Source organism: Salvelinus fontinalis, chromosome 10, assembly GCF_029448725.1.
Source record: "Salvelinus fontinalis isolate EN_2023a chromosome 10, ASM2944872v1, whole genome shotgun sequence".
Taxonomy (NCBI): Eukaryota; Metazoa; Chordata; class Actinopteri; order Salmoniformes; family Salmonidae; genus Salvelinus; species Salvelinus fontinalis.
In genome coordinates, this window is record NC_074674.1 from 1763470 (window position 1) to 1775877 (window position 12408).

The following is a 12408-nucleotide window of genomic DNA, read 5'->3' on the forward strand; positions in this document are numbered from 1 at the left end:
ACAAGCGCGCAGGGCAACGTAGCTGCACAATGAAAAGGTGAAGGGAAATATTGAAAAGACTCATTGATTGTGTCATGTTTTTGGGTAAACACTGTTTACCCAAAAATGTCAATTTCAAGGTGACGCAACGCCTGGTTATACTGCGTTTCTGTCTAAATGTATAGTGTCTAGAGCCATGGCATCATAATGATGGTAATAAGAGGTGGATTAATTTGGGTGGGACTGTGTAGTACCTCACTGAAGGCCCAGGCCCCAGGCCCACGGCACGCCACTGGCCTGCATGTTATAACCTCTCACTAGTGATGGTAGTCAGGTGGAATTGAGTCATTTTTTTGCCTGTGTCTCAGTCCGGGAGAGCACCCCGTATCTCAGGGGTCATGACCTCACTGTGCAAGGTGACTCACATGGGGGTGCAGGCTGTGTCTCGCTGTCGGTCCAGATCAGGTGCTGGGCGGTGGCTGTGCTGGCGTGCTGTCTAAAGACATCTTGTCAGGTGAATGGAACTGACACGCTGAGTCAAGCCACAGGTCATCATTGCTCTGGTCTCACTCTCAGGGTGGGGCTCAGACCCCTAGCCAGCACGGCTTCACATTACCACTACTGTCACACAACACAACGCTACTGGAAACCGCGGGGGAGGCGGCACCTTTACTTACAGTGTACAGTGACCACTGATTCACTTATTTAAATAAAAAAAATCTAAATATCATGATTATGATCACAAAAAATTCATTTTATTTTCCTCTTTGTCTGTGTTTTGATCTGTAAAGAAGGATTTATTTTAATAGGATTCTATTCTATTTCCATTGTATCTGCTCTACAGTATATCTCTCTGGCTTAAACCAACTGCCTCCTGAAGCTGCCGGCCATCCTGTCTATTTATCATCGTTGGGTATTTTTGGAACTTGCTGACCCCATGATTTTGTGTCTCTCCTCTGTGTTCCCCGCCTCGATTCTTTGGGTCTCATTTGTGCCAGCACTGTGCTTCCTCCAAGCAGGTCATACATTTTTACGACGGGTCAAAGCACCGACACAATTTTATCTCCACAAATAATTTGATAAAAGTGTCAGGAAAATGGCAATCATTGTGAGCTATCAAGAGGGCACCGCGATCAATGAGCTCAGGAGTCTGAAAATTCTTTGACAATTTATACTGTCTTAAAGATACTAATATTTTTAAGCATCTCCGAATGCTTGCAGTTGTTTTCTATGTAAAAACTTTTGCCTTTGTTTTAAATGAAAGCTCCAATCGTCTTTAAACTGATGATACACATTCCTTAATTAAAGGCGGTAATTAATAGTAATAATAAATGATCATGGTTAATTTTTTGGTACTTTTCTCCCCAATTTTGTGATATCTAATTGGTTGTTACTTAGACATACAGTTGAAGTCGGAAGTTTACATACACCTTAGCCAAATACATTTAAACTCAGTTTTTCACAATTCCTGACATTTAATCCTAGTAAAAATTCCCTGTCTTAGGTCAGTTAGGATCACAACTTTATTTTAAGAATGTGAAATGTCAGAATAATAGTAGAGATTTATTTATTTCAGCTTTTATTTCTTTCATCACATTCCCAGTGGGTCAGAAGTTTACATACACTCAATTATTATTTGGTAGCATTGCCTTTAAATTGTTTAACTTTGGTCAAATCTTTCGGGTAGCCTTCCACAAGCTTCCCACAATAAGTTGAGTGAATTTTGGCCTATTCCTCCTGACAGAGCTGGTGTAACTGAGTCAGGTTTGTAGGCCTCCTTGCTCGCACACGCTTTTTCAGTTCTGCCCACATTTTCTATAGGATTGAGGTCAGGGCTTTGTGATGGCCACTCCAATACCTTGACTTTGTTGTGCTTAAGCCATTTTGCCACAACTTTGGGAGTATGCTTGGGGTCATTGTCCATTTGGTAGACCCATTTGCGACCAAGCTTTAACTTCCTGACTGATGTCTTGAGATGTTGCTTCAATATATCCACATAATTTACCTTCTTCGTGATGCCATCTATTTTGTGAAGTGCACCAGTCCCTCCTTTAGCAAAGCACTGCCACAACACGATGCTGCCACCCCCGTGCTTCACGGTTGGGATGGTGTTCTTCAGCTTGTAAGCATCTATCTTTTTCCTCCAAACATAATGATGGTCATTATGGCCAAACAGTTCTAATTTTGTTTCATCAGACGGGAGGACATTTCTCTAAAAAGTATGATCTTTGTCCCCATGTGCAGTTGCAAACCGTAGTGTGGCTTTTTTATGGCGGTTTTGGAGGAGTGGCTTCTTCCTTGCTGAGCGGCCTTTCAGGTTGTGTCGATATAGGACTCGTTTTATTTATTTTGTTTTTCCCATGATGTCAAGCGAAGAGGGACTGAGTTTGAAGGTAGGCCTTGAAATACATCCACAGGTACACCTCCAATTGACTCAAATTATGTCAATTAGCCTATCAGAAACTTCTAAAGCCATGACATAATTTTCTGGAATTTTCCAAGCTGTTTAAAGGCACAGTCAACTTAGTGTATGTAAACTTCTGACCCACTGGAATTGTGATACAGTGAATTATAAGTGAAATAATCTGTCTGTTAACAATTGTTGGAAAAATTACTTGTCATGCACAAAGTAGATGTCCTAACCGACTTGCCAAAACTGTAGTTTGTTAACAAGTAATTTGTGGAGTGGTTGGAAATACAAGTTTTAATGACTCCAACCTAAGTGTATGTAAACTTTGCTTTACAAGCAAAGCATTTGTGTTTAGTGAGTCCGCCAGATCAGAGGCAGTAGGGATAGTGGTGGAAAAAGTACCCGGTTGTTATACTTGAGGAAAAGTAAATATACCTTTAATAGAAAATGACTGAAGTAAAAGTCACCCAGTAAAATCCTGCTTGAGTAAAAGTTTTAAAGTATTTGGTTGTAAGTATACTTAAGTACCAAAAGTTAATGTAATTGCTAAAATATAAGTATTAAAAGTAAAAGTATAAATTATTTCAAATTCCTTAAATTAAGCACTTTTTTTATTTACGGAGAGCCAGGGGCACACTCCAACACTCAGACATAATTTACAAACAAAGCATTTGTGTTTAGTGACTCAACCAGCTATGACCAGGGATTCTCTCTTTAAGTGTGTGAATTAGACAATATTCCTGTCCTGCTAAGCTGTCAAAATGTAACTCGTACTTTTGGGTGTCAAGGAAAATGTATGGAGTAGAAAGTACATTATTGTAGTGGAGTTAAAGTAAAACGTTGTAAAAAATATATAAATAGTAAAGTACAGATACCCCAAAAAACTACTTAAATAGTACTTTAAAGTATTTTTACTTAAGTACTTTATACCACAGAGTAGGGATGACTCAACCAGCTGTGACCTGATTCCTGCTTACAAGCAAAAATTAAAACAGGAAGCACCAGTGACTAGATCAGATGGTCAGATGAAGCAAATGCTAAGCTACGGGACTGTTTTGCTAGCGTAGACTGGAATATGTCCTGTGATTCCTCCAATGGCATTGAGGAGTACACCACATCTGTCATTGGCTTCATCAATAAGTACATTGATGACGTTGTCCCCACAGTGATCGTACATACATACCCCAACCAGAAACCATGGATTACAGGCAGCATCCGCACTGAGCTAAAGGCTTCTTGAGACACTGCTCGCTTAACCCGGAAGCCATCCGCACCAATGTGTCGGAGGAAACACTGTACAACTGGCGACCGTGTCAGCGTGCATGCACCCGGCCCACCACAGGAGTCAATAGAGTGCGATGGGACAAGGACATCCCGGCCGGCCGGCCACACGCTCCCCTAACCCGGACAATGCTGGGCCAGTTGTGTGCCGCCTCATGGGTCTCCCGGTCGCAGCCGGCTGCGACACAGCCCGATATTGAACCTGGATCTGTAGTGAGCCGCTATGATGATTAGTTTTAACAAAAAACTGAACGTTGAGTCTCTGAGATTCTTTTGTCAAATTTTTGGAAACAAAATCTATCCTCTCTCCACATTTGCTGTAAAAATATATCTGCAATAGAGCTATCCTTCAGCCATTAGAGGCCCTGAAGGTTGTTGGCTAGTTACATCAGTTAGTGTAAGATGCTACTTACCTTGGGCGGTGAGCTGCAGCTCAACATACAAAAGAACCACAGCCCGTATCAAGCTGCTGTTCTATTAGTGGGTTTGATATGTCTTTCTTGTCTCAGAGATTATTTTAATGATGCTCTCTCACTCACTCACTCTCTCTCTCACACACACACACACACACACTTGAATAACGAGAATGGATCGAACTCTGGCATCTAAGTGTTTGCTCTAATGATCGAGGAGGAGGCTGGTGTTAGACTTCTGATCAGTCAGGGCCACTGACTAAAAATAGGTCTGTATAGATTGAGTATGGGAGGGAGAGCGGGAGAGAAAGAAAGAGGTAAAGAAATCGAGAGAGATCATTGGGCAGCAGTGGATGAATTGGGGCTCCATTCAGCATGCACTGCAGATCCTCACCTCGCTGGGTATGCTCGCAGCCACTCTGCACAGCACAAGGAGGAAGGGGTGCCTGCCTGGCTCCCACCCAGTTGCATGCTGGGATTGTGTTCCTCTTTATTTTCAGCCTTCCCTATAGACATGTCCTGTTTTTTGTTTTTTTCCTTTTCCGCAGCTTTGTGTGTCCCTTCTATTCCTTTGTTTCCACCCTTACGGTGCCTATGTGTACACGCCAAGGCTATTAGTTAACTAAAATAAAGTTTCTGTAAGATACAATAGTTTTGAAAAACAATTGAAACTATACTGGAACTATTATCTTTGGCTGCTAAAATAAACATAAATTATGTTCAGTTTTTTTTTTATCAAATGGGTTTTCAAGCTTTTCTTTTCTAATGGGGTGTTCGAGCTTCTGATTCTGGTGAGTAAATGTTTCAAATAAGATTAGCTTGTGCATCACTATCGCTAGCTATCACCAGAGAGGAGAGGTGACACGAGACGATTACCTCCGCCCAAAATCAGGCCCCGCGAGCTAAGCACAGACCTTTTAGCATGGAGGTCTATGAGAGTGTCAAATTACATTTGGCTTATTTGATCAAATCGAGTAATGTTTAGGTTGTTATAAATGTAATGATAGAAGTGGATTCATATGACATTCTGTAACTTTGAGAAAAACTACTTAGTTGTGCCTGTTGTTCACACACGTATCTGCCCTCTCATTGGCTAGAATGGTCCCAATTGATCTCGTCTCCTCCCAATGGCCTTCCATCTATGAGGACATGTATTTTAATTGTTTGAGCGGTTACTTGAACATCTTTTCAAAATAATAGACCATCTTTGCTATCACTAGCTAACAACAGGAAACTCAAGAAATCCAGGGCAAAGACAGAGAGAGCGAGACGTCAACTCTGGTCTGCGTATTGTCTCCGCGGAGGGGACAATACGACTGTGTCATCAACTGACTGATTGCTATAACATATGATGTGGTCAGCTGATACTTAAAGTACCTATCCAGGTGTTGAAAGATCTGTCAGGCGTCAGCAATGTCTATGCTCTGGAATTAAGATTGATTCATAATTTAAACCTAACTTAACCTATGACGTTCCTTATTACTGACGACTAGTGGCATGAAGTGACATCCTAAAAAACCTAACTATAGACCTACCACACATAAATGGCTCCTAGCCTCTCACGCATAGACTACTCTCTGTCACTAACAATACAACTGAAACTAAATCAGATAATCATGTCGTCTTTCTATCAAACTAAATAAAAACTAGTAAATCAAATCTGAAAAGTAACTGAAACTAAATAACAGAATTTTAAATAAAAAACGAATAGAAATAAAAACGAATATAAAAACACAAAACTATAATAACCTTGGTACACATGTACTGTATTATAGTGTTATGAATTTCTGATTTATTTTATTTGTCAATATATTTTATTGCAGGTATGTGGCTGAGAAAATGTGTGTAGTGTGTGTTAGTGGTGCTAAGCATGGGCTAATTGTGTGTGTGTTGCTGGGGAGAGCAGCCGTGTGTTTCTGAGGGGGTTGGGTGGAGTAAAGTGAACTGGGGGTTCAGGATTACGTGTTCTGCAAGGCCAGTCACAGTGCTGTGGTCTGGCCATGTGACTGACAGGACAGGAGCTGGTCAAGGCCCAACGTGGCAACACAACGTGGCAGAGCTGAATGTAGATCTAGGTTGAGGCCAGGATAGAGTTACTATTAGGTCCAGTTCAATTGGCTCAGGCCGTTAAATGCTTTTGATTAGACCCCAGGGCGGTAACCCCAGGAAATCAATATCATGGGTCTTATTTAATATGGTTTTGTTCTGTGTTGCAGGGGGAATCACTCATGACACGTTTCAGAAAGAGCTGATGTGCTTTGACCCAGATGCAGACAAATGGACTCAGAAAGCACCCATGACCACGGTGCGTGGCCTGCACTGTATGTGCACGGTGGGCGACCGCCTCTATGTCATCGGAGGGAATCACTTCCGGGGCACCAGCGACTACGATGACGTGTTAAGCTGTGAGTACTACTCCCCGGCCCTGGACCTGTGGACGCCCATCGCCGCCATGCTGCGGGGCCAGAGCGACGTGGGTGTGGCCGTGTTCGAAAACAAGATTTACGTGGTGGGAGGTTACTCGTGGAACAACCGCTGTATGGTGGAGATAGTGCAGAAGTATGACCCGGAGAAGGACGAGTGGCACAAAGTGTTTGACCTGCCTGAGTCGCTGGGCGGGATCCGAGCCTGCACACTGACCGTGTTTCCTCCAGAGGACTTGATGGGCTCCCCCTCCAGAGAGTCACCCCTCTCAGCACCTTGAAGAACAGGGGGGGAGCCCACCCCGCTCCTCTCACACCCCCACAACACCCTATAGACATTGTTTGCACTTCTTCTTTGGACTACATCTGTACTGCTTCCCGATACAACCCTTCCTCCCCCAAAGCTGTGCAGAACCCCCCTCCCTAGTGATGAAATCCACATACCGATATGGTTTGGCAACCTAATTACATGTTAATGTTACATATTCGGTATATTTTGGCAGGAAATACCTTGACTTGAAGAGTGACTTTGCAATTCAACTTTTCTACCTGATGTCTTTGAAGTTTTATTATATCCTTTTTCTTTAGACGTTTTAGCAGGTAAAAACCATGCTGTTGGTTACCATACTGACTCTGTTTTAGTCTGCCAGGTTAGGGCCAGTTGACCCCCAGCGCAGCAGGATAGGGGCAGCTGAGCTCCACACAGAGATGGTTTTAAACTCAGGGGTCGGCCCACCCCCCCTCTCTCCCTCTTCAGTTTCAGTACTTTCCTGCTATTGCTATGAAACCGTCAACAAAATTGTGTTTTCTAAATTTAATAAACAAGATTTTGAAAAAAGAATGGTGTCTCCCCAAAGTATCTTGCCATTTACTTAGGCACATGGTTGGCGCGTTCTCTTTTTTTATTGAGCTTAACATCAACTATCTGTTTTAGAACCTCCTGGAAAGTGTATTTTCCCCATTAAAAACACTGACACGTTCTATTTCTCTATTTACTTGTTGAAAATAATCTCGTTAAGCATTATGTCCCTTCAGTAGCAGCTACAGCCTCAGACCTCCTCCCCTCCCCCCGCCTTCTCTTCTCCAGTCCCCTCCTCCTACTCTCCTCCCCCTCCTCCTACTCTCCTCCAGTCCCCTCCTTCTCTTCTCCAGTCCCCTCCTCCTACTCTCCTCCCCCTCCTCCTACTCTCCTCCAGTCCCCCCCTTCTCTCCCCCCTTCTCCCCTCCCCCCTCCTACTCCCCTCCTCCTCTCCTCCAGTCCCCTCCTTCTCTCCTCCTCCTCCCCTCCCCCCTCCTACTCCCTTCTCTCCTCCAGTCCCCTCCTTCTCTCCTCCAGTCCCCTCCTTCTTCCTCCAGTCCCCTCCTTCTCTCCCCCCTACTCCCCTCCCCCCTCCTTCTCTTCTCCAGTCCCCTCCTTCTCTCCTCCAGTCCCCTTCTCTCCTCCAGTCCCCTCCTCCCCCTCCTCCTACTCTCCTCCAGTCCCCTCCTTCTCTCCCCCCCTACTCCCCTCCCCCCTCATTCTCTCCTCCAGTCCCCTCCTTCTCTCCTCCTCCTCCCCTCCCCCCTCATTCTCTCCTCCAGTCCCCTCCTTCTCTCCCCCCTCCTCCTACTCCTTACCCCCCTCCTTCTCTCCTCCACTCCCCTCTTTCTCTCCCCCCTCCTCCTACTCCCCTCCCCCCTCCTCTCCTCCAGTCCCCTCCTTCTCTCCCCTCCCCAGCTCGTGTTGTCCTCAGAATGAACCAGTTGTCATCTGATTAAATAGAAAAGCCTTTATTGTTCTCAAGATACAGGAGATTTTCAAGACAGTAACTGTAGATGTACACACAAAGTGAAGATGCAGTGTCTGCTGTCTTAATCCTAATCACAACCATAACCACTATTCTTCACTGAGTTGATTCCTGTCCACTGTGCCCAGTGATTCAGGATACCACCGTCCTCCACTGTCTCCTTTCACCTGGCAGACAGACGGTAAGGTCACCCACAACCTGGCCACCTTCCTCTGGCCCATTAAAACCTCAGTGGCAGCATATGGTGTCCGACACAAACAAATCTGCTACACGCTGGAGCAAGGAAAGGAAGACTGTGATATGTCATTGGTTGTTTTTGTTTGATGGTGCATGAAAGGATACACTATTGGGCACAGATTATTTATTTTTTTAAAGAAAAATGTTTCATATAGAAATATATGACTGAAAACATGTGAATGCTATAAGATGATCCAGTGGTGCCTCGGGCGGTGCATCTGGGCAGCAGCCTCCAGTGAATGTGCTCCATCGCCACCGCCTGCCCTTGTCCTGTTCACTCATGTCTCCTTCAGCTCCAGACCCTCAGGGCCAGTAGTGTGCTGGGCTATTTTAACACGTCCAGATTCCAGCGCCAGTTCGAGGGCAGGCGACTGGGAACCCCGGGGGATCAGGGGAAGGTACTGCTGGGGGAGGGAGGGAACCAGGAAGGAAAGATATGGCGGGGAATGGGACTGGAGTGATTGGCCTTGGTTTTCCTGATGGATGTTGTTCTGCTCATCGACAGCTGCACTCTGAATACTACTCATAAGGGACTCTGAGCTCAAGTGCCGGCAGTTGTTTACTGAGAGTGGAGAGTGCCATAGCTTGGTGCTCTTTGCTCAGGAACCATGTGCTATTTTACACTACGCTTGAATTACTTGCACTTAACTGAAAAGTCTTTCCATCAGTTCATCACAGTCACTGATATTTGAGGGGCACAGAGGTCCCTGGGAGAGGAGACTACGCTCTCACTTGAATGGGAAATTAGTTTAGTCCCGACTCATAATTGAGACGTGCAATACAAATCCTAACCCATCTCATAGTAGGTGTATAGTAAAATGCTCTGGACTTACACATTGTGATAAGAGATCAACGTGACCTTCATGGATGGTAAATGTATTCATAATGCCAACCAAGAGGACAGAGCAAGCCCTTTATTTGGATGTTAGGGCTGATGGTAAAGCTAGTTAGTCACAAATTTGTTCTGTTCAGAAGGTATACTTCATGGCTGCTTCAGTTGGCCTACTTCACATTTACATCAGCAGGGTGCGTCATCAGTCGGTTATGTTTTTTACATTGTTTGCTCGCCCTGGTCTTCTGGACCAGGATATAGTAATGGTCTGTGTGGACCAGGATATGGTAATGGAATTCTCTGTGGACCAGGATATGGTAATGGTATTCTCTGTGGACCAGGATATGGTAATGGTCTGTGTGGACCAGGATATGGTAATAATCTGTGTGGACCAGGATATGGTAATGGTCTGTGTGGACCAGGATATGGTAATGGAATTCTCTGTGGACCAGGATATGGTAATGGAATTCTCTGTGGACCAGGATATGGTAATGGTATTCTCTGAGGACCAGGATATGGTAATGGAATTCTCTGTGGACCAGGATATGGTAATGGAATTCTCTGAGGACCAGGATATGGTAATGGTATTTTCTGTGGACCAGGATATGGTAATGGTATTTTCTGTGGACCAGGATATGGTAATGGTATTTTCTGTGGACCAGGATATGGTAAGGGTATTTTCTGTGGACCAGGATATGGTAATGGTATTTTCTGTGGACCAGGATATGGTAAAAGCTTAATTGATTTTAAGTGGAGAGAAGAGAAGATATACCATGCATTTTTTGCGCTGATTAGAATGAAGCTGATTAATGAAAACGTTTTTTGGACTATTTATCCTACTCCAAGGAGAATAGGCAATAAACGCAACAATTTCATTGATTTTACCGAGTTACAATTACAGTTCATATGAGGAAATCAGTCAATGTAATACATTCATTAGCCTAATCTATGGATTTCACATGACTGGGAATACAGATATGCATCTGTTGGTCAAAGATTCCTCCCCAAAAATGGGTCTCACAATGGGCCTCAGGATCTCGTCACGGTATTTTTGTGCATTCAAATTGCCATTAATAAAATGCAATTGTGTTCTTTGTCTGTAGTTTATGCCTGCCCATACCATAACCCCACCGCCACCATGGGGCACTCTGTTCACAACGTTGACATCAGCAAACCGCTTGCCCACACGATGCCATATACATGGTCTGTGGTTATGAGACCGGTTGGATGTACTGCCAAATTCTCTAAAATGACATCATCGTTCTTTTATGGTAGAGAAATGAACATTAAATTCTCTGGCAACAGCTCTGGTGGACATTCCTGCAGTCAGTATGCCAATTTCATGCTCCCTCAAAACTTGAGACATTTATGTCATTGGGTTGTGGGACAAAATTGCACATTTTCGTGGCCTTTTATTGTCCCCAGCACAAGGTGCACCTGTTTAATGATTATTCTGTTTAATCAGCTTTTTGGTATGCCACACCTGTCAAGGTGGATAGATTATCTTGGCAAAGGAGAAATGCTCACTAACAGGGATGTAAAGAAATTTGTGCACAGAATTTGAGAGAAATAAGTTTGTGTGTAAGGAACATTTCTGGGATCCTTTATTTCAGCTCATGAAACATGGGACCAACACTTTACATGTTGTATTTATATTTTTGTTCAGTATATATTAATTATATGCTAATGTAAACACATTCTCCATGAATTAAAAAACAATTAAATGACAGGGTGCTTCAGCAAAAGTCTTCCAGCCTGTGTTGGTAGCTCCCTGTCTGTCTGTCCGTATAGAGCCCAGTCAAAATTCCCCCCCTGTCTGCCAGGGTCTCTACTGTCGTCCATTACAGCTATCATCGCTCTCACTTCATTAACCCTGTCTGCCAAGGTCTCTACTGTGATCCATTACAGCTATCATCGCTCTCACTTCATTAACCCTGTCTGCCAGGGTCTCTATTGTCATCCATTACAGCTATCATCGCTCTCACTTCATTAACCCTGTCTGCCAAGGTCTCTACTGTGATCCATTACAGCTATCATCGCTCTCACTTCATTAACCCTGTCTGCCAAGGTCTCTACTGTGATCCATTACAGCTATCATCGCTCTCACTTCATTAACCCTGTCTGCCAGGGTCTCTACTGTGATCCATTACAGCTATCATCGCTCTCACTTCATTAACCCTGTCTGCCAAGGTCTCTACTGTGATCCATTACAGCTATCATCGCTCTCACTTCATTAACCCTGTCTGCCAGGGTCTCTACTGTCATCCATTACAGCTATCATCGTTCTCACTTCATTAACCCTGTCTGCCAGGGTCTCTACTGTCATCCATTACAGCTAGCATCGCTCTCACTTCATTAACCCTGTCTGCCAGGGTCTCTACTGTAATCCATTACAGCTATCATCGCTTTCACTTCATTAACCCTGTCTGCCAAGGTCTATACTGTGATCCATTACAGCTATCATCGCTCTCACTTCATTAACCCTGTCTGCCAGGGTCTCTACTGTGATCCATTACAGCTATCATCGCTCTCACTTCATTAACCCTGTCTGCCAAGGTCTCTACTGTGATCCATTACAGCTATCATCGCTCTCACTTCATTAACCCTGTCTGCCAAGGTCTCTACTGTGATCCATTACAGCTATCATCGCTCTCACTTCATTAACCCTGTCTGCCAGGGTCTCTACTGTGATCCATTACAGCTATCACCGTTCTCACTTCATTAACCCTGTCTGCCAGGGTCTCTACTGTGATCCATTACAGCTATCATCGCTCTCACTTCATTAACCCTGTCTGCCAAGGTCTCTACTGTGATCCATTACAGCTATCATCGCTCTCACTTCATTAACCCTGTCTGCCAAGGTCTCTACTGTGATCCATTACAGCTATCATCATTCTCACTTCGTTAACCCTGTCTGCCAAGGTCTCTACTGTGATCCATTACATAAGGTGAATGCACCAATTTGTAAGTCGCTCTGGATAAGAGCGTCTGCTAAATGACTTAAATGTAAATGTAAATGTAATTACAGCTATCATCGCTCTCACTT

At 44.1% G+C, this 12408-nt stretch overlaps 1 protein-coding gene across 6 annotated transcripts in view; it reads left to right on the top strand.

Annotated features, from left to right (window-relative positions):
- The window catches only part of LOC129863344 (kelch-like protein 13), a 65949-nt gene extending 58602 nt beyond the window's left edge, over positions 1 to 7347 (top strand). For all 6 annotated transcript variants that reach the window (XM_055935253.1, XM_055935257.1, XM_055935254.1 and 3 more), the window contains one exon: positions 6300 to 7347. In XM_055935253.1, coding sequence (XP_055791228.1) covers positions 6300 to 6787 — 488 coding nt within the window. In that variant the 3' untranslated portion in view covers positions 6788 to 7347. The remainder of the gene's footprint in view (positions 1 to 6299) is intronic.
- Positions 7348 to 12408: the final 5061 nt, after the last annotated feature.